This window comes from Cuculus canorus, chromosome 2, assembly GCF_017976375.1.
Source record: "Cuculus canorus isolate bCucCan1 chromosome 2, bCucCan1.pri, whole genome shotgun sequence".
Classification (NCBI taxonomy): Eukaryota; Metazoa; Chordata; class Aves; order Cuculiformes; family Cuculidae; genus Cuculus; species Cuculus canorus.
The window spans coordinates 15,552,669-15,577,432 of NC_071402.1; the positions used below are offsets into that span (position 1 = coordinate 15,552,669).

A 24,764-nucleotide genomic window follows, 5' to 3' on the forward strand; every position below is an offset into this window, starting at 1 on the left:
GTGTAAAAGACATGAAAAATAGAATTAGGTTTTGAAATTAAAGGGCTCTTCAGATAAAATGTGAAGTGCTAAGAGGGAAGTTTAGTTATAGGTTTGAACAGCCTATAGGATGTGGTAAGGTATTTTATATTTTTGGAAGGAAATGGGGATAACAGCGTATCTGGTTTCTGAGAGATTTTGAAATTTTCCAGGAGTGGAATTGCGTAAGCGAAATTAAAGCTGAGAAATGAACAACTATACTGCAGACCACAGTAAATGCTATTTTGAGGTGCCAGCCAGTTTCATAGAGTTTATAAGCATCATTTGTCAGTAATAATAAGGAAACATTTTACATCTAAATTACTATGGGAAACTCCCAGTATTGTTCAGATTTCATCTCTTTCCAGCTTCTCAACCTGGATCTGATTCAAGACCTTTGAAGTTCCCCTGTCTGGATTTCAAAGGAAATGAGCTGGGACCTGGGACAGATAGCAAGATCTAGAGCCAGTTTTCTGAAGCAGAGTTCCCAGGAATCCATGTGAAATCAGCTGTAGCCACGCTTCACGCTTCTGCAGAGATAGCCTGTACCCTAATCCTCTTCTCGCTCTGCTCATGCTTTTAATGGGAGTTTAGGAGTCAAAGTTGGAGGCTTTCTCCTTATTTCTGCCCTCGTGTTGTTGCTTATTGATTTACTCAGACTCACTTAGATCCCATCTCATCAATATCAACAGACTACCTAAAACTTCTTTTTCAGGTTAGACTAAACTGAGCTTGCAGTTTCCTGGCTAAAGCAGACTACCAGAAAGGACAAAGGCAGGACACTGGTTAGAGAGAGAGCCCAGGGGAGCAGAGCCTGGTGTTCTTCTGCTGCCAGGACCAACAACAGGTGCTTTTGTTGTCATTGCTCTAGCTGCTGCCTCCTCACAGACTCAGTTCCTTGCTCAGCAGCAGCAACAGCTAGCTTGCCTCCAAGTTTGGAAAGGTGGAAAGTAAGTCACAGGTCCATGACCAATTTTGCCAGCCCAAGCACTTGGCTGGTCTGGGAAATTTACTGCTTGATCTGGTTCACTTTGTACCCAAGAAGTTGATGGAGTACAGAACTTGGCCTTTATGACCTTCGTTACTCAGCCGGAGCAGATCAGTGTTACCTAATGTAAGTTTTCAGAGGTCCTGTGCCAAAGCAGTTCAGCTAAGACCAAGTTGTTCCCAAACACGTCAAACACCAAAAATCTCTAATTATGAACACTGAAAATCTGTTATAGTCCAAAGCCATATTTTTTCTTTCTTTTTTTTTTTTTTTTTGTTTTTGTTTCCTAGTGTATTTCAGTAAGGATCCTAGAAAATCCCTCACACATTTCTGTTTTTAACTGCTATATAAGCTAGCGTGCTGTGTACCTCGAAAGCTTTTTCAGATAGGCAGAACCAGACAACCATTGCACTAGGATTGTGTTCAGTAAACAGAAGCCTATCTTTTTGAGAAGAGACCTGAGCAGTGCCTAGAAAAAGAAACTGGGAGAGGAGTGCCAGCTTTTGCTTTTCCTCTATTTTTTTTTTTTTTTTGCTCTTTTTTCTGGAGTGCTATTTAGAAAATTTCTTTGCAGAATTCTTTACAAACAATCGTCAAAATTCATTTGCTTGCACCACTGATGGAGAAGCAGCAGATGGAGGGAGTTGTACCGTGTCTGGTTTGCATCATGCAGAACCGCCAGAGGTCAGACTGAAACTCCTTTTCCAATGCTGGATTCAGACTGACTTCTGTCATTGCAATGGAAAGTGCAGAAGGGCTGCAAGAAATTTACTACATTCCTCTGTCCCTGGGAGACTGCATCCTTGCAGAGTATTTTCTAGCTCTTGGTGTTATACACAAAGGCCTTTGGTCTTGCCTCATGTTTTTTGAGAGCTGGTGGGACTGTCACAACTGGTTTGAAGACTTTCATGATACTCAGCCTGGAATTACCCTTTATTTTCATCCCATCACTCATACCATACTTCTGTTGTGACATCTCAGGTATGAGAATAACAAAGAGTGTATTTTTGAATAGGAGTAATTTGACTTGCACAAATTAACTTGGATATGTTACATGTGGCTTGTATAAGAAATAGCCTATCCTCACAACACTAATGACCCTTTTTGAACAGGTGATTTTCAGGGTGAATATGTGGAGAGATCAGGTGCTTGCTGCTGTAGCATCTGTGAATGATGAAGTGAGCAATACAGGCTTCGATAGTACAAGAAATAAAGGGGTTGTAAATTCTGAGCTTCTCCAAGCAACCTCACTTCTCCCTCAGCTTTCCCCTCTTTGTTGTGTTGTGTGATGGAAACAGCAGTATTGCTGCTGCATACCACAAAGAACCATCCCACCTGTAGCCCACAGACTGGATCTAGCCCACAGGACAATTTATACTTTGCACTGGGATAGGTGAGATGGGACAGTATAGTAAGTTTTACAGCTATTGAATACCTTTCAATTCTTTCACTTCTAGTTGCTTTGGCCCATTAGATACTCTCATGTTCAAACAGAAGGAGAAAGTTGCTGCAACAGGAATCTGGCCTGTGGTGGTAAAAAAGCTGTCCAGAGTCCTGTGTGAGCACAGCGCCTCCATCTTCTGGGACCACCACTGTGTTCTACCATAGCTGAAGATGCTGAGCAGATGGAGGTGGGGTTGAAACTTGTGCAAGGTGGGTCAAAATCCATTTTGGGGAGAATGGTGGACAAAGGGGCAAAATAGACGTAGCACAGAAAAAAAAAAAACTTACAAAATCAAAAGTCACAGACTTGTCCATTATTAGGGTTAAAGTTTGAGCAGAAAAAGTTTTGCCTGTGGCTGTGATGTGATCATAGGCTGGGGATCACGTGCTCTGAGTCTGTAGACATAAGACAGATTGAGGAAAACTGGCATCAGGACAGGCTTTGTTCTACCATATTAGGTCAGCATGCTTTGTCCTTGACTACAAGGGATGCCTGAGGAGTAACTGTAGTTCACACCCCCAGCCTGCTCAGTCTTAAATTGCCCGTTGCCCAGCTGACTGGCAGTCAATACAACCAGTGCCACTGAGAGCCACTTGTGACTGTCCTGGATGAACTCAGATCTGGTAGGAACTAAAATTAGTCTATAGGATCATTCCACATAGACTGCAAAATGTATTTGATGACCTGCAGTGGATGTGAGCCTGTAACATGGACATGATTTACTCAATATTCCTTTTATCAATCATGGATAAAAGGCATGGTATTTTAATTTTAAAGCAGTAGTGAGGACCATGCCACACAAGAGTTTGGCTCCTCTTGTGTCTTCATATCAGCCGGGAGACAGAAGGACTGGTAATGACTAAATCCTGACTTTCTCAGTATCACGCTTGCAAAGAACCATAATATATATTGTTCAAATGCTCCCTATCCAAGCTAGACTGCGGAAAACAGCTGGAGTCCCAGCTACTCCCATGCTGTCACCAGACCACCTCATTAGCTTTGTGACTTGTTAAACACAATTCTGTCAAACTTTGTTCTCCAGCATACCATTATCCAGATACTAACTAAACAAATTCCCACTAGCTCCCCTGGGGATCATTACATCTCTCTGCATTTATGCTGTGACAGCAAAAGGTTCAGCTTGGATTGTAATCATAAAAAAATTAACTTGCTGATTAAAAATGGTCCTTTAAGCAACGTGCATTTGAATAATCCATCATAAAAACAAATGAGTCTGTAGCAGTGCCTTTGACTTGATAATCTTTTTTCTGCTTAAAATTTAAATCAGTTGCGTTTTTTTTCTCTCTCAAATTGTAGCCTATGGAAAAACATAATGAATTACTAAAAGGAAAGCAGGAGTTCGAACTGCAATAGCCATGGTGTGGAATATATATTTTAGATCTGTCACTGCAAGATAGATTTGTACATCATGGACCTAATTTTTGGCTGAGATACCCTCCAGGCAATTCCATTGATGTTAGTTCTGTTGCACAAAAAGTAAGTTGAGGCAGAAAATTTGGTTTCAGATATTTGCAAAGTATTTTGAAGATAAAAGAGCTGCACATGCCAGAGCTGATCTGTTTTTTTGTTGAAATATGTAGTGAAGGTCCTGTTTAATTCACCCGGAGCTTCTGGATCAAGTCTGACGAATGCAGAGCGGAGCTGTTTACAAGTAAGCATTTGGAAATAAGGACAGTTCAGTCATTTTAAGTATTGCAGATATCTTACTACCTGCAGGTGCAAAGTGAACCTTTAACAGTTCACAATAGGTGCCCACTTTTAGACAAAGGCACTCAGTTTATGGCTGCTAGCTGTACTGGTTGTGTGGTGAATACAAGAAGCAAGAAAAGATTTATGTAGCTGGAGAATAATGCAAAAGGACAACTCTAATTTATATGAGAATGTGTGACACTGTTACTGAAATTAAAGAAAAGCAAATTCAAATGTCCTTGTATCATCACTTTGCCCCATCACAGTTCCACCTTTCTAGATGTTTGTACAGTCCACAATAATTCACATCTTTCATCCCCAGCCCATGCCACAAGCCCTCCATGTCTCTATTTTTAAAAATCAGCCTTTCTCAGTACTGATCTGAGCATTAGCAACCTGGTATTCCTCACCTTTTGGTCCAGGTAAAATTGTGTGTGTCGAGCAGACATCTGTTGTAGGTCGATTGTCAAGATCAAAACCAAAAATCTGAACTTGGAAGATAAAAAGCACTACTAGGGTCCCATATTTCCTTAGCTGTTGTTCTTTCTTGCTGCTCATCCTTGCAGCTTCTCAGGAAATGCCTTTCGTTGTTACAGTCTTTAAAAATGCAGCTGATTCAAAAATAAATTCTCCACTAACTGAAGCAGTACAAAGATTGGGAGCTACATGCAAGAACAGCTAAATAAAGTGAGGAAAGGAGTTTGACGATGCTGTAGTTATTTCTGTCCTGCACATTATCAGGATATTTATTTAACAGTGACAGCTGTTTATTCCAATTTATCTCTTATCTGTGAGATGTTTAGCTGCTTTTGCCATGGAAAATTTCTTCAATATATGGGGATATCTCTTTTGTCTTCTTTTTTTTTTTTTTTTTCCTTTCAGCACTGACTCTTCATGCCCAGATTTTCACTTACTGAAGAGACAGAAGAGTTCAGGATTGTATCCAAGTGAGTACTAATTAATTATAGGATACTTGTGGCTGGTTTTGAACTGGAAGATTATCAGACTCCATGTAACTTATAGAGAGACTTTTCTGCAAAAGCTTTTCTCCAAGGAGACCATTGGTGACAGTGGACAAGCTGCCAGTCTGTTGTGGATGGAAGTCACTGCTGCTATTTCACACCTTTTGGGTGCTGTATACTCATAGTCCCCAGAATACCAAATGGAAAGTTGATGTTACCAATGGCTGTTTGAGCCAGAAACACAGAAATTATTGTTTTATGCTCATACATTGCTCCACAATGCTTGCTCCAAGCCCGGATTATGTTGGCAGACACAGTGCAGAAGGACAGACTTAAGGAGAAGCCACAGAGTAGGATGAGCTTGAATGACTGCAGTAGCTCCTCCCATAACACCTTTCTCCTCTACTTGCTAACTGGAAGAGACCAAATATTAGGATAGTGGAATACCATAGGTCATCTTTGCGTTGTCCAGGAAGCTGCTACAGGTTCAAATCCACATGACGTGGCTGCCAGGTCTTCAGTTGGGTGTTTGGACTTTGAAATCAGGTGTAGGTGACCTCCTGGACAGGAGAACAGATAGCACCCAAGCTCGCAATATATCGCAATATTGGATGGAGCTGTGATAGATATCTGTTCATGTGCAGTCCCTTCCTAGAAAAAAACCTCTATCTTTCTCTAAGGGAGAACACTGTAACCAGGGAGAGCAGGCTGTTTTAGGTAGCCTGGCAGCAAAGAAAGGGGAGATGAGTATTTGTAGTCTTTCCAGGAAATTCTTACACAATGAAGGAGACAGCTACTCAAAAAGCTGAACTATACTTTTGAACTGCATAGTGTGTGAGAGAGCATGTTTTCTTTCCATTCTAGGCAAAAAATTTATTTCCTATGACAAAAGCTTTTGAGATGCTTTCCTAATTATTTAAGAGAGTATTGGTTCACCAGCTCTACCATGTTTCAGCCTTTGGTAGACAGAAAAAGTAGCAACAGTGATGTACAAGCAAATAAATTTTCTCAAAGTCTGAAGAAAGGCTTTGATTTCAAACTTTCATGTAGGATGAAATGTTGGCCAAAATGCTGAGTGGGTTCAAGGCACTCATCTCCCTCATGCTTTCTACCCTGGTCAGAGACTCTCCCACTTTTCAAAATGCTTTTCATTTTTGCTAAACTCTATACAGTACTTTTCAGAAATAAATAGTGGTCTCTGTCCTAATGATTGTTGTCTAACTAACATCCTCAAATGGGACCTTGATAACAGATACGCCACAGCTAGAGGGGGTGGAAAGAGAAAGCCAGGGTTGTAGATGGATAGAGTTGTACCAGGAATAAACTTCTTCCTCTGTGATTTGTGTTGGGCACTGTGCCTCTGACTTGTACACTGTAAATCTGTTTTATTTATCTTTTTCCTCATTCACTTTCCATTTTGTGAGCAGAAGGTCAATGTAAGAGCAAGAATAGAGAGCGTAGGAGTGGGAAGCTAGTGTACTTAGCTTTGGAGGAGGCATTTTGGGAAATGTTGGCAAAGTGACGGAAATGATGCTATCTGTTCCACAGTACTGGGAGACTTACAGTGACTTCTTTGTTGTTTATCAGGGATAAAGAGGGGTAAGTGTAAGTGACAGAGGAAACCATTTGTTTTATCAGTTTAGTTACTGACCTAAGCAGGGAACATTTTTCCAATACTTCATTTGCTGTGATAGTTTTCAAATGTTCTCATTGCACATTAGAAAATAAACCATGACTCTACTTTTTTTTCCCTCCATGAAAATCAAAAAAGCCCTAAATACAAAGTGAGAAATGAAGCTTAATATATCCAGGAGCTTGGTAATGAAGGCATTTGCTTAAGATGTAGGACATCCAGATTCAAATTCTTTCTCTGCCTAATTCAAACCAGTGTTTGCTCTAAAGCCTTAAGGTTATCTTGCCTTGCAAGGCTGTTTGCTAATCAGTTATGTCTTCCTGTATGTTGGGCCAGAAATCCTGTCTTGGGGCTAGGAAACCTAACTTAACAAGCAGTCTATCAAAGTGATATAGTAGAACAAAAACTTCGGAGTCTGGAAAATTGGTATTTATCAAACTAGTTACATTGAAAAATCTTCAAGCAGCTTCGTCAGTGGTGGAGATTTAATGAGATACACTACCTATTGCGCATGTTAATTCTCATTGAGGTGGGACTAGAGGAATGTCTGTAGGCAAGAGAGAAAAACAAACTAAGCAGTGTTGTCCAGACATAAAAGACATAAAGCAAACCTTTCCTACAGAATTACAAGGGAACCCTGAGCAGACGCAAAAGAAAATCCTGAAAGATTTTACTGCTTTAAATTGAGCAGTAGTCAGGTAACCTTTGTTTAGGGCATTGCTTCCTTGGAGTCCAAGTACTTCCTCGGTAGTTTGTATTCACTCGCCTGTTCTTCAGACATTAGTAGTTAAATGTCAATAGACTATGAGGAGTACAGGCAGCATCCTGAAATAGTGTTCGTCAAAAGGTAGCCAGAACCAAAGGGAATTTTAATAATTGGTAAAGTCCCAGATCCTGTGGTTAGACTCCAGGTTAATACATCCTGCTAATAACCATGGGCTAATTCAACCAGAAGTGCTGAGAGTCTGCTGGCACCTGTTCTAACCCAAATATAGTACTAAGGAGCACATTCCTCTTCTTTACAATACTATACTGAATAAATCTGGGGATTTCTCTCCTTTGGGATTCTGCATGGTTTCAGTTCTCCTGGTGTTAGAGGCCATGATGATTTGGAGTGTTTCAACCTGTTGTACATCAATCATGGCAGTAAAGCTTAGAGAGAATGGAAGAGGAAAAGCAGTAACATGGTTTGCCAGGTGTAGGGAGGACAGTAATCCCATGGCTATTTTGTAAAATGTCATTTTTTTGTTTTGACACCACGCAATGACTACTCGAGCCTGTAAACACAGTCTGCACCAGTTGTTATTCCTCTGGGTGAGATATAAACAATGACTAGACATTAATATGCCTGCAAATAACCGATGAAAAGAACCAAAATAAGGACAAAATCTCCATGTTTCTGTGTTCAGTAAACAGACCTAGTAAGAGTCTAATTTTTTTAGATAATTGTTGTTGGATATTTGAGGATCTTCATCAGCCTCCGCAGTGTAAAATGTATGTTCCTCTATAAACTATGAGCTCCCTGGTTTCTTGCTAGTGAGTTTGACTCTGTTGAGTTGGATATCTTGTGAGATGGGTGTGAGCATTCCCTGGTCTGTGACAGGGATAGTGCTCTAGGAGAATCTTAGGCCTCCCTTAGAACTTACAACCTCTTATTGGGATACTCCTACCTCTGCTTTCCTGCTCCTATCCCCCTCAGCCATTAGCTCTCAAACAGAAAAGCTGACCCAGATTCCAATTGGAAACGTCTACTGTGAGGCACGAGGGATTTGGAGACAGCTGAGAGAGCAGAACGGCTGGTCAGCACCAAAATGTTAGAAAGAGCTTGGATGGCAGAGCACAGCTTCAAAGAGCTGCTGAATGCTTGATGAGGTGCAGTACTGAACACTGTACCCCATTCTTCATTGGACCTCGGTTGTGTGTAACTTCTGCTCACTGAGCTAGCAGTGCATTGCAACTTCGCATTTCTAATTTTTGCAGTTTGCAAGAATTTAATGGCTCACCATCAATGTGTGTAAGATCTTTTATTGTGAACACTTTCATTGTCAATAATTATCTGACACATAGTCTTTAGGTTTTCACTTCTACTGAAGGTGCTTTTGACATTACTCATATGACATCAGCCTTCCTGAGAGGGCAGAGACAGATACCTATTGCTATTGTTTTCCATGCAATCACTTGAAGAAGCTGTCCAAAAAAGTAAAGCATTCATGTATGCATTCAGAGATGTGATAGAAAGTGAAATGCTCAGTGTGGTTTGTAATTGTGTTTATCTAAGTGTAACCTCTTCCTGTGTCAGAACAGATTTTTGCAAACAAGAGGGCAATGATTCAGTTCAAGAGGAAGACTGACAAAATAAACCCCGGCTTCTGCTGACCTGATGCAGTGCTGAACAGTGTCCTACCCTGGGAAAATATTTCCTGCTTCATTTTCATAAATATTTATGTAATTCCTTCTGGGAAAAATATCTTCTTCAGAAAACTGAACATGCTGCTCCCTGACACAAATTTAACTGTTTACACAGGAGAGATTATGGGCATGTACCCAGCCTTTGGTTTTTACATTCTTATCTCAGACATTTCTGCCTTTTAGAGTTCTCCTTCACCTCTTCTTATAGATCACATCATGTCTTGAGCCATGGAGCTTAGTTCTGGCTGTGGAATTTGAACATTCCCCATGATCTTTAGAGAGTTGTTATTTGGGGCTGTAGAAATAGGGACTAAATGTGATATTCTGTGTGGTAACACATTTCTGTCCTGCCCAGTTTGCCCTTCCATTCTAGTTCAAGGCTCTTCTGTAAAAAAAATAAATAAAGTCATGTAAGTGATTAAACAGGGAATTGTATGGCTAATGAAAGTAGTTATATTTAGAAACAGAACTAAACACACTGCTGTGAACTGAAATAGAAATGACATGCAGTCTTTTGAGTTTGCTCTCTAAGTTTATAAGTAGGGGTTAGTGAAAAAGTTGTACATGAGTTGCCCCATGAGAATAGACATAGCCTCCAACACAACAAACTGAAAAAGGTTGATCCTGCTTTCTTTAATATTTTTAAGAGAAAAGTAAGAGAAAACATTTTTAACAGAAAAGTCACTAACTTTGAAACACAGACAGAGCCTTGTACAAAGCCTTGTATTGCTGCAAAGCTCAGCTTTGCTTGTCAGCATGCTCACAACCTTTCCTGAAGTGATAAACTGTGTGGGGTGTTCTGAAAAACACCATGCCTAGGGTGGGAGATATAGTCACAAGAGATGGCAGATGCTAAGCTTGTGTCCAGGGTAAAATATGCAAATGACTAAGTTGTACCTAAGTGATGTGCTGGCCTGTGGATTGTACATGAAACCTGTTTATCGTGCAGAACTATGACAAGACTTCAAAGTGCAAGCTCTATCAGTCCTACTGGATCCAAGTCTCTTGGTCCTAGGATTCAGCTGCTGTGCCTTGGATTACTTGTTTGATCTTCAGCTTGAATACACACGTTTACAGACTGTGTAGATTTAGGATTACATAGTTTCTCCTTTTTTTTTCCTTCTTTAGTTCATACTCTGCCAGAGACTTTCCAAACAGAGCCAGAGCCAAACAGTTTTTAGCAATTTCTTCAGCATTTTGCAAAAGACACCCCAGCAAACCAGGAGGCCACTACCTGCCCTGGAGCATTTATGAGTTCATCCAGAAAACAGGAAGGCAAGGGTAGGAGGAACTAGAGAGAGGGAAACACAATGAAAAGAGAAGGATCCACAGGAAACCAGAGAAAGCATGAAGACCTCCCTCTCAGCCCATAGGTATCTGAAAATATGTTTGTAGACTAAAACAGGCATTCCAGGTTTATTTTTTTTGCAGTGCTGTTGAGCAGCATCAATAATGACAATGACTGCTCACTGTTCCGAAAGGGCTGACCTGCTGCTCAGAGCTCCTGGCCCTCGTCACTCTGTCTCAAGAAATCTGCCCTGCTCAGTGAACTCTAACTTACCTCATGAGTTGCTTCCCTGCTGTTTGGGGATGCACAGCATTGCGTAATGTGTATCATAATGTTGGTTTCATGTCTGAGTGGGTGTCTTGCTGGCAAAAAAAAAAGGAAAGTTTTCAGCCTCATTCTCCCACCTTCCTAGTTATTGTCAGCCAGACTGTTTGTTAGTGATGGGGAGGAAGAGCATATTTTCTGCCTGACAGCCTAACAAAACAAAAGGGAAAAAAACCCTCACTCAGTCCGTATTCAGAAAGCTGTTTGTTTGGGGATTTTTCTGTCTGCTGATGAATTAGACTTTTTTACAACTTCAAGTTTTGTGTAATGAAGAAAGATTAAAAAAATAGAAGTATTTTTCTGGACAATTCTAATTATTGCTAGTACCTCTGGGGCTTTTAACCTGTGACCTGGAAACTGGAAGACTAGATTCCAGTCCCCTCTTCATACGCACGTCTCTGAATTGTGGATACTTACTTGAGTATACAATGTGGCTACTGTTTAGCTCAACAGTAGTTTAACATATAAAGTATAGGACTAGCACAGACTGGATAAAAGGACTGCTGTGACATCTGCCATGTGGAGTAATTCACATCACTTGGAACTACTCCTGAGCCACGTCTGGCAATGAAAAAATTGAGCTACGGGGCTTATAAAAATATTTCTGAATAGTAATTATTTTGCCATTAATGGGAACTGTTAGGAACACTTTTTCAACATTTTTCTACAGGGTAGGACTTTCCAGAACTTCAAGTTTTTGTTTGTCTCATCCCTGCACAGAAAGTGACATCTGCTTGGGTGCTTTGCTTTTTAATCTATCTGCTCTCTGGTTATAGCAATATAAGTATAGATTTAGGAGAAAGGCTCATAAATCAGCACAGTATTTCTCGTCACTAAAATTCAGTGCGTGGTTTTGTTTAATGTGTGGGCTTTTATGACAGTGTTCAAAAGAATTTATGAGTTTAGGAGTAACATTAAATCAATTCCAAGGACAGCATCATACTATGTCCAACGCTCTCAGTAAAATATGTAGCATTGTCATTTCTCCAAGGGTTTTGGAGATTCCAAAATTAGTATGGGATTCACAGTCATTTTCAGTCTTAAGAGACAGGAAATTACCACAATCTGTTAGGTGCTTGCAGTTTGGTCAAAGTAGTGTGTACTAGGAGGAGGCAGTAGATTCTGGCAGGTTTTTGTCCTTCGCTGTGGTGGAGAGGTCTTACCCCTTGGGAAATAGCCAGCCAGATGCAGTTAAGAATAAACTTGAACTTGTGAAGCTCTGGATTAATGGTAAGAGGTTACCTCTAATATTAACTGGTCTTTGGCTTTATAGTACAGAAGTGATTTGCCAGGCAAAGCATCTGCAATGCTGCATCACAGATCAGATGTTTTTTTCCAAAGACCAATGACCTAATCAAAAGAACAAGGACTGTGCAAAGGGCAGGCAGAGATTGAATGCCCAACCCATCATTAAGAAATCTCCAGTTGCTCTTCCCCTTCCTCTCCTCCCTCTTCTTTTCTTATGTAATATACGTCCTGATCCCCTGGTGATAAAAATTACTTCACATGGTGGAGGAAACTGTTTTGGCTGATCTTTGTGGTGATTCCAGCTTCACACTGTTAACGTGGTCCATTAACTATTGAATCTGTGCAAAAGCTTCAGCCATGCTGTTTCATCCACATTCCTGGGCTTGGATTCATGCCCTTCTTGCCCACAGTCAGTGTGTGTGCATGATTGCTTGGCAGCCCACCCTAGTACCCAGGCAGCGGGATGGCATGGTGCCTGCTCACAGAGGTAGGAAGCCAATTTCGCAAGGATACAGATGAGCTCTGGAAGTGTATTTAGACTGGCATCCAGCTCAATGCTGCTTATGCCGGTTCCTTAGTTGGAACTGGCATCATCTCTGTGATATTGTTGTGTTTTGCTTTGTTTTTTGGTGTTTTTTTTTTTTTTAAATTTCTAGACTGAATCGATCTGGAAGTGAATTACTGCCTGTTAGCACTAGGAAGAGATTCACAGACAGCACGTGGTTTTCTTTAAGGAGGATCTGCGGTGGGGAATGAGTCAGTAACTGTCTTCCCCTGAGTGTGGATGCCAATGTGTCCTCAGTGTCGACTCCCTCAGATGTGATGACTGTACCTGCCGTCATGCTATGTCATACGGACAGGCGTACATTCAGTGAGTGTCTCTGCATGCTGTGGTGGGGAAAGCAATGGAGGCACACCCTGAATGCTGAGCTGCCCTTTCTCAAAGAGCAAAAGCTGAGGTTTATTGACTAGAGCTCCTAAACATCATGGCAAACATGATGGCTTTATATCTCCAAAGATTTGCCTCAGCAGCACTTAATAAATCATAAATAACAGGGACACAAAGTAATAGATCAAGGAAGCAAAGGAATCAAGCTATCATAAAAAGAAAGTAGGGATGAGAAAATGAGAACTTATAATTTATCTGTTATTCTAATTACATGAGATTAGAACCAGACTAGAAACATCTGCTGCTTTGATTTTGCTGCCCCTGGGATTTCTCAGCCCTTTCCTCCTAAATGGAACATTTTGAGTGAGCAGGATCTGGCCTAAGAAATCCATAAAGCTGTATTCATTACTTAAGTTTTCTGTTTGTGCTGATGTAAAGAATTGGCCATTTTGATTTTCTTTAGATTAGCTGAGCTCAAGAGAACTCTCCAAAGGAATGTGCCATTGGTTTTCTGTCAGTGGTTTTCATATGATGCAATGCATTAAAACTTCTGTGCAGGCAGTCATTAATTGTCAAAACCAAAAATACCCCTAAACTTCTGTCTACAATTATCCGTACTGGACTATATTTGGGACACATTATGGTTTCTATCATTAAGAAGGCCTCCTTGTTATGCCCCATCATGGATAAAACGTAGCCACAAAAATGATGCATATGGACAAAATATAAAGTGAAATTATGGGTTTCTATACTGAAATGGAACTACTGATGATGCATATGCCAGACACGAGTGACACACAGAACAGAACTGTTAGTAAACAGAGGGAAACCTATAAATATGCGTAAGACGAGACATCACGCATTGTTTCAAGTGACAAACTTCGTACTAAAAGAAATAAAAAAGATCACAAATCTAGACAGACAGCACTGCTAAAAGTTATATAGCTGCATGATTCATTCCCAAAAGAAATCAATGTCAGGATGACATTTTTCTTCAGGCAGTACTGGCAACTGCTCGTAATTTGGGTAAACTTTCTCTGCCCTATAAAAACAAACCATCAAACCAAAAGGTAACCACTGAAACAGCTACCACTCAACCAAAAAAAAATATAGTATTTTAAACAGAGCACAACACAAAACGGCGTGAGTCAATCTACCGTAAACTTTCGGCAAATAGAATGTGTCATAGAGATCAGCTTCGGTGTTTCCAAAGACCATAGGCTTATACAGCAGGGTTCTTAGAAAAAGGCTTCACTCCAAATAGCAATTCCCTACTTTCAATAAACCCTGACTGGCTGCAACTATTTATTTCTCCTGATACAGACAGCCAAAATAATTGACTTGTAAACAGAAGCCTATGGAGCTAGGGATTACATATATTATTCAGAGCTTTTAAAACCAGAAGTGATCATTACAGTGATCCTAGCTGGCCTTCTACATAACATAAGACTTGGAATTTCACCGAACAATTCCTGCTCACAGCTGCTGGTGGTGATGGGAAAATGTATCAGCTATATTTAAATACTTTAAGTGAGTAAAAAAACAACAACTACCCCGTTCCAGTGGCTAGTTATACTCATTTTTGTAACCTGCTGGATATTCTGCAATGCATGTTTAGTAAAGTATGTTTAATATGTGTGCCTGTTTAAAAAACCAAACTTGTACTTGAAGTATTTATAACTTTCTATCAATTTTAGGCCCCAAAGCCAACTGGTTCTACATCCTGTTTCCTAAGAAAACATTTATGACATGGTATATCACAGTTAGAGAGCACCTTTCATCCTGAAGTGTTATACATCTTATGAGTGATTTTTTTCAGCACACAGCAATACCTGTTTGTTGGTTTGCATTGCATTATAACAGATAACAGTCCTGAGGCCCACTGGTTTAGCTTGTCGCAGCATACAGCCTTCTTGACAAACTCCACTGCTATTTATGTTGGAGGCTTTAGTCTTACCACTGTCTTTCATGTGGGGAGATGGCTGAGATGTTGCCCGGCTGTCCTTAGTGACCTTGATTGTTCTCATTTGATGCTCCTTAATGTCTCTCTTCAGAAAAAAATCCTGAGTTCAGATATTTGTAGCAAAACCTCAACATTTTGCCTAAATAACCTTTTAGACAGCCAGTTTGCTTGATAAAGCAGAGTCATCTTTCCATTATGCATGGGAAGGCAATTTGGTTTGCAGATTAACCAGTGCAGTGGTTACTGAGAGAGCAAAGATGATCCTGTGTGAGTCAGTTTAGGTCCAGCAAAGCTAGCAAGTTTAGGCACAATGCCACAGTATTGCTTATGCAGTTCTTCCCAAGAACAGTTCAGGTCCAGAAGGAGTTGTGCCTGTATTTTTCCTTTGGCTATGGTATCTCATAACTCTGGAGACTGGAGAGATGATTCTAATGGGTTTCTGCAAAGCATTTGACTTTTAACCTATATGTGGGGGAAACAAATTTCCACTATGAATGAGAAAAGAAAGCCATGTAACTCTTTTGGTCCCACCTTGTTATATTGGAGAGGCATGTGACGAGAGTTTGGAAAGGATGCATGATGCAGTTGGGAAAGAGTTTCGAGTAACAGAGAATATCTCAAGCTACATTTCTGTGGGAAGGAGGAAATAGAGTAAAGAGAAAAACATAGGGAAGTTACAGAACTGGAATGAGCTTCTCCAGTAGGTGTTTGAATGCAAATGAACGGAAAAGCATGATTCCAAGGAAGCAGTTTTGCAGGTGAACATTCAGAAAGACCATGAAGCATCGAAGATCTGTGATGGAGAGAGAGAAAAAAACTCACATTAACTTCCCTGAGTTTTGTACCAAATCAAGTGTTTTAATATGAACAGCCCAGTCCTCCTCTTCACAAGGTTAACTTCCACAGAATGACATGAACTCATAATGGGAACAGATGGGAACAGGTATATGTAGAACATAAGAATGGACGTAACAAAGGTCCTTCCATTCCAAGTGATTGTCTTTCACTTACTTTGGAAAGCAGGAAAAATACAGAGTGAATTCACATGTCAAATAATATGGTAAAGACAGTGAGACATATGCAGAAAAGTTTCTGTTGAACATATAATTACAGAAACATTTAGATTGGAAAAGACCTTCAAGGTCAATGAGTCCAACTGTAAACTTAACACTGCCAACTCCACCACTAAACCATGTCCCTGAATGCCACATCTACACATGTTTTAAATAGGTCCAGGGACAGGAACTCTGCCACTTCCCTGGGCAGCCTGTTCCAATACTCGACAATCCTTTCAGTGAAGTAGTATTTCCTAATATCCAGTCTAAACTTCCCTTGGTGCAACTTCAGGCCATTTCTTCTTGTCCTACCTGTGATTCTGTCCGACAATACAATTTTCTGTCCATGAGTGCTTTTATTTCAGTATAGCTCATCTATCTGTATTAAGTTTGGTTCAGAAGTTTCCGAGATTTGCAAAAAGGAGGGATCACGAACAAGTGTTGTCTCTACTGTTGATGAACAGCTTGTCTATTATTAACATCCCAATGAGGTAGCAAGGTATAATTTATTCCACCACAGCTGGATCAAGGCTACATATTGGATTATTCAGTGAATCATACTAGAGAGTATTAAAATAGGCCATCACTCTCAGTATTTAGTCAAGTACACAGAATTTTACTAATTTTAGCTGATTTTTTTCTTAAGACAGACAATCTAATAAAAAAGCAAACAGGCTAAATGTCAGATCTCAACTACAGAATATGTCTGAGTGTCAGAAGGTTAGACATTTGGTGCTGCTTCTTCAGCTCAGTGAATTTGGTTTAAGTTGTAGATGATTTTGTTCACCTAAGGGCTTTTCAGCTTTGATGGAAAATTCCTTACTACCTCACTACAACTATTACAGTTGCTGTCTGTCGGAGAATGTGATTAATGCTGCCAATAATTAAAAGAATCACTTAAAAGTCAATTGTTTATAGACAAAAATTTTACAAATTGTTATACACAATTTCGAAAAACAGGGCTATGTCTTAGCTTACTGAGAAAAACTACTGTCATCTGCATCAGAGATTGAAACTGCGTGCTCTTGATAGTCACTTGGGAGCTATTAGCATAACCTCTGTTTTTCTGTCCTTTATTTTTGTAATGCTCACTGACTGGAAAAATGAATGAACATGTAACTGTAAACGGCCGTTTGGAAAATCCTGAACTTTCACAGAAGAGTCATGTGGACTATCACTTCTTCTCCATGTCTCAACTTTGTGGTGGTCTGGGAGGCAAAAAACACCTTCCTCTGGCAACCCCCAAAGATGAACAAGCTAGAAAAAAAGCTGTACTTGGGTATTTTGTTTCTTGACATCAAAGCTGCTTCAGAGAGAAATGTGCTATTACGTGTCATTATTTTTTTTTAGTTCCTGTAATCGCTGTGGCAGACGCTTGGTATTTGCTTTGCGCTTTTAAAATTCTGATTCATTTAGGGAGACCAGATAAGAAACCTGCTGAGGGATCCTCTCATCCTGAACTCAGTGATATCACTTTTATTGGGATAAACTGGACTAGCAACGGACACTCCAGTACATGACTATGCACTGGAGGAAAGGAGGAATGCAAGAGGAAAATTTTCCTCTAACTTAATGTTCTGTGGTAGGCTGTATGTTACATTGCTTTAATCATCAGGGTGGCAGCTGGCCTACCTGCACACCTTGGAGCCCTGACCCAGCATAAAACATTCCCATTACTTGATCCTGTGAAGTTTTAACATCTTTGGTGCTTCCAACAGGGCTTTGAAATATGGCTGTGTGAGGAGTATGCACATACATATGTGGCAGGAGAAAAAGGAGAGAGCTCTTAGAGTAGAAAAAATACATTTTATTTTGCCTCACAAAGTTTTTCCAGAAATGTTTCCCATTTCTCCCTAGCAGAGTTCACAGAAGCTGTGGCAGCTTGCCTGCACCACAAGCCGACGCCGGTGTGCCTGTAGCTCCACTGCAACCAGCACAGCAGAAGAGATTACAGGGGTGCTGGAGCTACTTTGTACGGAAAAGGGGCTGGGAAAGGCTCTCTCCTTTGCCCCACTCTAGGAGCCTTCTCCATGCCCTCTTCCACCAGTTCTCTCTACTGACAGTAAGGTGTGTGCGTGGCTGGTACTGAGAGCATTTATCTGCTTTCTTCAAAAGCAGAGCTGGCCTCTGCCTAGCTGTCACAAGCAGAGAGCATTGATGTCCCATTGATGATGAAGAGGTGGCTGCATGTGAACAGGGTTTTCTTTAGAAAATAAATTAGTAACACACAATTGAAACTCACACGTCTTTTTTTTTTTGGTGGAAAATCAACTCCTCTGAAGTTGGGAAAAGCCAGATATATTTTTGTCCAGCCAACCCAAATTTAGCCTTGTGTCCGTGTGTTCTGCTACAATCTTCATCTGCCTTCGTTGTGGACTCTCTTCCCCAGGGCCTTGATTCATATGAAGTTTGGCCTGGTTTCAAAATCAACACTTTGAAATTAGGAAGTACCAAACCTGGGGTTTCCCAAGTAGCCTTAATTCTGCAACTTTGCATGCCTGCCCTTCTCCATTTCATCTCTTGTTTGAACAGAAAATGTCATCTCAAAATTTAGGCTAGCTTGGCAAATGCAAATGTGTTGTTTCCTCACTTCTAGAAGTTTGATCTTGCCAATGTTGCAATCTCTTAATACCCTCTCTTTGGTAAGAAATAAATAGTATAAAGTAATCTAAAAGTACTTAAGAAGGTAATAAACATAGAATTCAGTTATCTGAAAGGATCAGTGATGTGAATGGATTGTGGGCTACCAATACAGCATTATTGTACTTAATGGATCTGTTCATTCATACTTGTCTCTTTTCAAGTGCCTAGATCAAAGGCTAATATAAACTCCAAGGCACAGGAAAGAGAAAAGCAAATTATGTGTGAGCTATAAGCAGAAATTCAGCCTTTGTACTTAACAGTAGAATAGAATTGTAAGAAAACTGGCAGATATTTTAAAATCAACAAGAATACAAGCCCTCCAGCCCTCAAAACAAATTATGAAGTAGTTTTAAAAAACAACTTCAGCCAAAAAGAATATCATATCATAGATGCTTTTATTTTGGGTCTTCTACCAGGCTGCTGACCCGGAGCTTGGCAAACCTACACCTTGGTTTTTTGGGTTTTGTCAGTGATCTGCTGCACAACACAAACAGACACAGATATTCGATGTTTTGTTTATTTACCGAGAAGATTTTTATGGCAGACTGTCTGTTTCCTATGAATGTTCTTTCATGTGGATGTCTACCCCAAAGATTAATTTAATAATAACAGTATATTACAAGTTTTCAGCCCTAATTTACTTTCCTTTTCCACAAACAACCATTTTCTGACATTTTGTGAATTGCAGTGCCAGCAGATGTGAACAGATGTGGCTGAACAGTTAAGACAGAGCCCTTCCCCAAGAGGCAGTTGAATTGTTAAAACTGAGCTGTTCCCAAATGACTCTTGTTCATTGTAATACTCTGACTAAATATGACAAAGGTTTCTGCATCAGCAGTGCTTTACTGGGTCTGAGTGTGTTGACCCTTTCTCAGTAAAAGCTTTTTGATGCAAGTGCCCAAAGGCATGTAAGTTCCTGTTGTTTATAACTATGAACTACTGGTTAAAAGTGATTCGAGTTCTGAGAAGATATTACTGTAAAATATTTCTTTGTCTCAAGCAGCATGGCGCTTGACAACATTTTCAGACTGAGTGCCTTAGCACCATTTTGATATATTTGAGTGTTAAAGAACGAGCTACCTCCACATAAGGAAAGCTGCTAGGAGATTTTTCGTTCACCAGAGTATCCTCAGCTGGTTTTTTGTTATTTCAGAGAAACGAGTCCACCCTTGTGTTATTTTGGGGATACATCCACTCCTGAGACTGGGTGCCAAACACGCACAAAACACACAGGCTATTTGACTTCTGCTGTAGCTTTACCCAGATTCTTGCCTTACACTTCAAAGCAACTCTTCCAAATTGTGTCTTTAGTCCCTGCAGCCAGCATGTTTGGTACAAGACAATTCCTTAATTGAAGAAACATACCATATCAAGAGGGGTAGCATTGTTTCCACTGCATGTAATAGGTACCACATGCATAAAATCGCTGTATGACTCTTACAAGCCAACATTTAAAGTAAAGTTGGCTCTGAAGTGAAATCCACTTAGGAAGTGCGGGTAGAAAGCCTGTGACACTTTTATACTACCTAAGTGAGGGAAACAAACATTTTACACATGAGTCCGATATCACAGTTGGCTGATTTCGCAGACTGTCAAGTATGGGTTGAGGTGATCAGCCTTGAACAATCCTCTCTTGTCAACTTTATTATCTGATTTGCTCTTACTTTCAGTTTTCCCTTAGCTAAAAAGAAGACGAGCTGGAAAACAGGATTAGTTATTAAAGCATCTCTTTCTATCTTGGAGAGGTCCTACAAAAATTTCTTGGGTGACTATCACTTCTCTGACACTTCTAGCAGACAGTCCAATGAAGCAGAACTTTGATAGGAAAAAAGAGCAGGATTAGATAAATTTGTTTTCAATTTGATACTCTTCAACCTTTCAAGCTTATACATTAAACAAAAAATATGAATCAATCCTGATACAGTTAAAACACAATAACATAGTCTGTGGGCCTGATGAGCTTCTTCATACACTGTCCCCAACAGTTTTACCTGTGGAGCTACCTCTGTTATTTGCAGCTTTTTCTCTTTTCTCCAGGGATGGTGACTCCACTGCTTCCCTGGACAGCCTCTTCCAATGCTTGACAATCCTTTCAGTGAAGTAATATTTCCTAATATCCAATCTAAACCTCCTCTGGTGCAACCTGAGCCCATTTCCTCTCACCCTATTGCTTGTGACTTGGGAGAAGAGACCAACAACTGCCTCACTCCTGTCTCCTTTCAGGTAGTTGTAGAGAGCAATGAGGTCTACCCTCAGCCTCCTCCAGACTAAACAACCTCAGTTTCCTTAGCCACTCCTGGTAAGATTTGTGTTCTAGGCCCTTCTTGAACTGCTTTGTTGCCATTCTCTGGACACAATCCAGCAACATGATGTCATTCTTGTACTGAAGGGCTGAGAATTGATCACAATATTCAAGGTGTAGCCTCACCAGTGATGAGTACAGGGGGACAATCACTTCCCTACTTCTGCTGACAATGCTGTTTCTGGCACAAGGCAGGATGCTATTGTCCTTCTTGGCCACCTGGACACACTGCTGGTTCGTATTCTGCCAGCTGTTGACCAGCACCCTCAGGTCTTTTTCCACCAGGCAACTTTCCAGCCATTCATCCCCAGCCTGTAATGTTGCATGGGGTTGTTGTGGCCCAAGTGGGTGCACTCAATCCCCTCATCCAAGTCATTGATCAAGATATTAAACAGAGCCGGCCCCAACACTGAGCCCTGGTGAACACCACTTGTGACTGGATTTAACTGGATTTAACTCCATTCACCGCAACTCTTTGGGCCTAGCCACCCAGCCAGATTTTTACCCAGCTAACAGTATGTCCATCCAAGCCATGAGCAGCCAGTTTCTCCAGGAGAATGCTGTGAGAAATGGTCTCAAAGGCTTTACTAAAATTTAGGTAGGCAACATCCACAGGCTTTCCCTCATCTACTAAACAGATCACCTTGTCATAGAAGGAGATAAGGTTGGTCAATCAGGACCTGCCTTTCCTAAACCCATGCTGAATAGGCCTGATAATCTGATTATCCTCTAAGTGCTGTATGATGCCCCTCAAGATCATCTGCTCCACAACCTTCCCCAGAACCAAGGTCAGGCTGGCAGGTCTATAGTTCCCTGAATCATCCTTCTGGCCATTCTTGTAGATGGGTGGCACATTTGCTGACCTGCAGTCAACAAATGAAGAACAGTGAAGAACTGAATCACCTCTTCGAGGGAAAGAAAAAAGAAAGGTGTGTCTTGGCATGCTGTACAACGTAACAGTTTTGACAAATTTTATAGTGAATTTACACTAAAAATAGGCACTTCTAGAAGTAATTCATGGAATGAATATGAAGCATGAGAGCTGATAGATGTAGCATTATGAGAAGGGCTGAGAGGAGCAGATCTGTCTGCAGTCAATTCACCTTATGTCACTCAGGAAGTAAATACTAAATCCACCTGAATAGGTAATTAAAGTGTGCTGTAGTATTTTAATGTGCTCGAGGTGTTCTTATCCTGATATTTTCATAAATAAAATAGACCCATGGAAAAAAAGGAAAATAACTGTCAAAATATGGTTTAATTGATGTTGATGAAAGTGGGATTTTTGTTACAGATATTACTGCTGTTGTTTATCAGTACATACAGCTCAATTCCATTAGAGAGGAGATGATAAAATATTGGTACACTCTCTTGTCAAAACCCTTTTTCTTTGGTTTCCACAGGCACATATATTGGCTTGGAGCTCACTGAATCTGTTGGGTATGGCAATTCCTTTGAATATTGGATGTGGGTTCGTGCTAACTGCAATAGAGAATTTAATTAAGAGGCATCAGCTCTACAGATAGATTCAAGATGTCTATGAGTCTTTCTGCATTGCCTTCCATTTGCTTTTCTATCAATTTCTCTTGATCTCTACTTCCTGTAATGTCCATAGTTATGATGTTAAAATTCAGGAAATATTTTTTCGTGATCTGTTCTGTATCCTATCTTGTAGTTTCATCTTTAAGTTATAATGTGTATTTGCTATGCCTAAATTTTTGTAGTAGGTTTTATACAATTTTTGTAGCTATCTTAGACAAAATCAGTTTTTTATTAAATCCATGAGATATATAATTAGATTGCAACTGTCCTCTTAATAATTGTTTCAGTTCTTCCTTAACATACTGTATACACAGTAAAATTTGTATTCACAATTAGCTGTATTTATCAGAAGATGATAGTTTCAACCTTTATTTAACTCTGCCTCCAACTGCATCATAGGATCATGACAGGATCATTGGCAGCGAGATTGTGTGCATCCTCAGCAAGTTTGTGGATGACACCAAGCAGAGTGATGCAGTTGCCACACCAGAAGGATGGGATGTCGTCCAGAGAGACCTGGACAGAATGGAGAAGTGGGCCTGTGAGAACCTCTTGAGGTTCAACAAGGCAAAGTGCAAGGTCCTACACCTGGGTTGGGGCAATCCGCGGTTTCAGTAGAGGCTGGAAGATGATGTGATTGAGAGCAGCCCTGCAGAGAAGAACTAGGGGTTGCTGGTCGATGAGAAGCTTGACATCAGCCAGCAATATGCCCTTGCAGCCCAGAAGGCCAAACATATCCTGGGCTGCATCAAAAGAAGCGTGGCCAGCAGGTCGAGGGAAGTGATTCTGCCCCTATATTCCTCTCTTGTGAAACCTCATCTGGAATAGCGTGTCCAGTTCTGGAATCCTCAATGTAAGAAGGATATGGAGCTGTTGGAATGGGTCCAGAGGAGGGCTACAAAGATGATCGGAGGGCTGGAGCACCCTCCCTACGAGGACAGGTTGAGAGAGTTGGGGTTGTTCAGCCTGGAAAAGAGAAGGAAGGAGAAGGTTTAGAGGAGATCTTAGAGCGACCTTCCAGTACCTGAAAAGGACCTACAGGAAAGCTGGAAAGGGGCTATTCACAAAGGCTTGTGGTGACAGGACGAGGGGGAATGGGTACAAACTGGAGAGAGGCAGATTTAGACTAGACATTAGGAAGAATTTCTTCACCATGTGAGTTGAGAGGCACTGGAACAGGTTGCCCAGGGAAGTTGTGGTTGCCCCCTCCCTGGAGGTGTTCAAGGCCAGGTTGGATGGGACCTTGAGCAGCCTGGTCTGGTGGGACGTCCCTGCCCATGGCAGGGGGGTTGGAACTAGATGATCTTTAAGCCCTAACTATTCTATGATTCTATGATTCTATGATTCTATGATTCTACGGTCATGCAGGTGTGTTTCTGTTGTATTTGTGTAGGGAAATACTTTTGACAAAAGAGATACCATTTTGTGAGCATGTTAACAAGAGAAAGAATAATTTCTACTGCTGAAATGCTGGATTAGAATCACAGAATCACAGAATCACCAGGTTGGAAAGGACCCACTGGATCATCGAGTCCAACCATTCCTAACACTCCCTAGAGTTAGAGTTCTAGCCTCAGCAGAAGAATTAGTTATCTACAGAAACATCAGTTTCTCTCTGTCACACATTAATTTTCTTCCAAAAGCTATAATATATATTAATTGTTCCTGTTGTATCTACATAAGATAGGTATTATGAGCAGGTGGAAGGAGGATGTGTGGGACTTATTGCATTATCAAACCTATCTCCTTCAAAGGTTAGGAGACAGTCCTCTTTCTTAATAGCTTGACTCTCTTACAGTTAAAGTGAACAAGAGCTGAGGATACCAAGTGCACCTGAAATTCATTACACAAATGAGATGGCATTATTTTCTGTATTAGGATTATGATCCTGGTCCTTTTTATCTGTGAGCAGATGTGGCTCTTACTTGCATAAATGCTAGGCATAGGTATGGTGTCTATTTATTTAATTGTTTATTAATTATTTTTAACAGTTATTAATTACTCTGGTCCCTGTTCTTGCTTATTAAAAATGTAAAAAAAGTTCTGGAGCTCAATGAAATTACATAGGTGCTTAAAAACAAGTATTTGACATTCCTTTCAGAATCAAGTACTTAGTCCTTTTCCTTGTATCCTGCTCTGATGTAGTAATTTTTGACACTTAAACTCACCTTCATTCACCAGAGAATTTATGCAAACAGTGTATTTCCGCAATAATGTTTTTATTGTAATGATAAATCCCTGAAAGAAGAGTTTGTAATGGAAATGCTGACTGCTCCTTGAATGACCTTATGGACTTGAGGAAATTAAATGGTTAAGCTGTAACCTGGAGGCAGAGCCAGCAAGGCT

General features: G+C 40.5%; 1 protein-coding gene and 1 long non-coding RNA gene across 4 annotated transcripts in view; one reads left to right on the plus strand and one right to left on the minus strand.

The window, feature by feature from the left end:
• The window catches only part of COLEC10 (collectin subfamily member 10), a 36,441-nt gene extending 31,487 nt beyond the window's left edge, over nt 1–4,954 (minus strand). Inside the window, exon 1 of one of the 2 annotated variants that reach the window (XM_054059363.1) lies at nt 4,571–4,954. In XM_054059363.1, the coding sequence (XP_053915338.1) occupies nt 4,571–4,718 (148 nt within the window). In that variant the 5' untranslated portion in view covers nt 4,719–4,954. The remainder of the gene's footprint in view (nt 1–4,570) is intronic. The other variant, XM_009568761.2, reaches the window with a different exon arrangement.
• LOC128851323 (uncharacterized) lies at nt 1,511–23,759 on the plus strand. 2 transcript variants are annotated; one of them, XR_008448666.1, is made up of 5 exons: nt 1,511–3,073; nt 3,768–3,947; nt 4,052–4,122; nt 5,043–5,107; nt 17,789–23,759. It is a non-coding gene; the product is annotated as an uncharacterized LOC128851323 (long non-coding RNA). The 2 variants fall into 2 exon arrangements; XR_008448665.1 differs by having other exon boundaries at nt 17,792–23,759.
• The last annotated feature ends 1,005 nt before the right edge of the window (nt 23,760–24,764 follow it).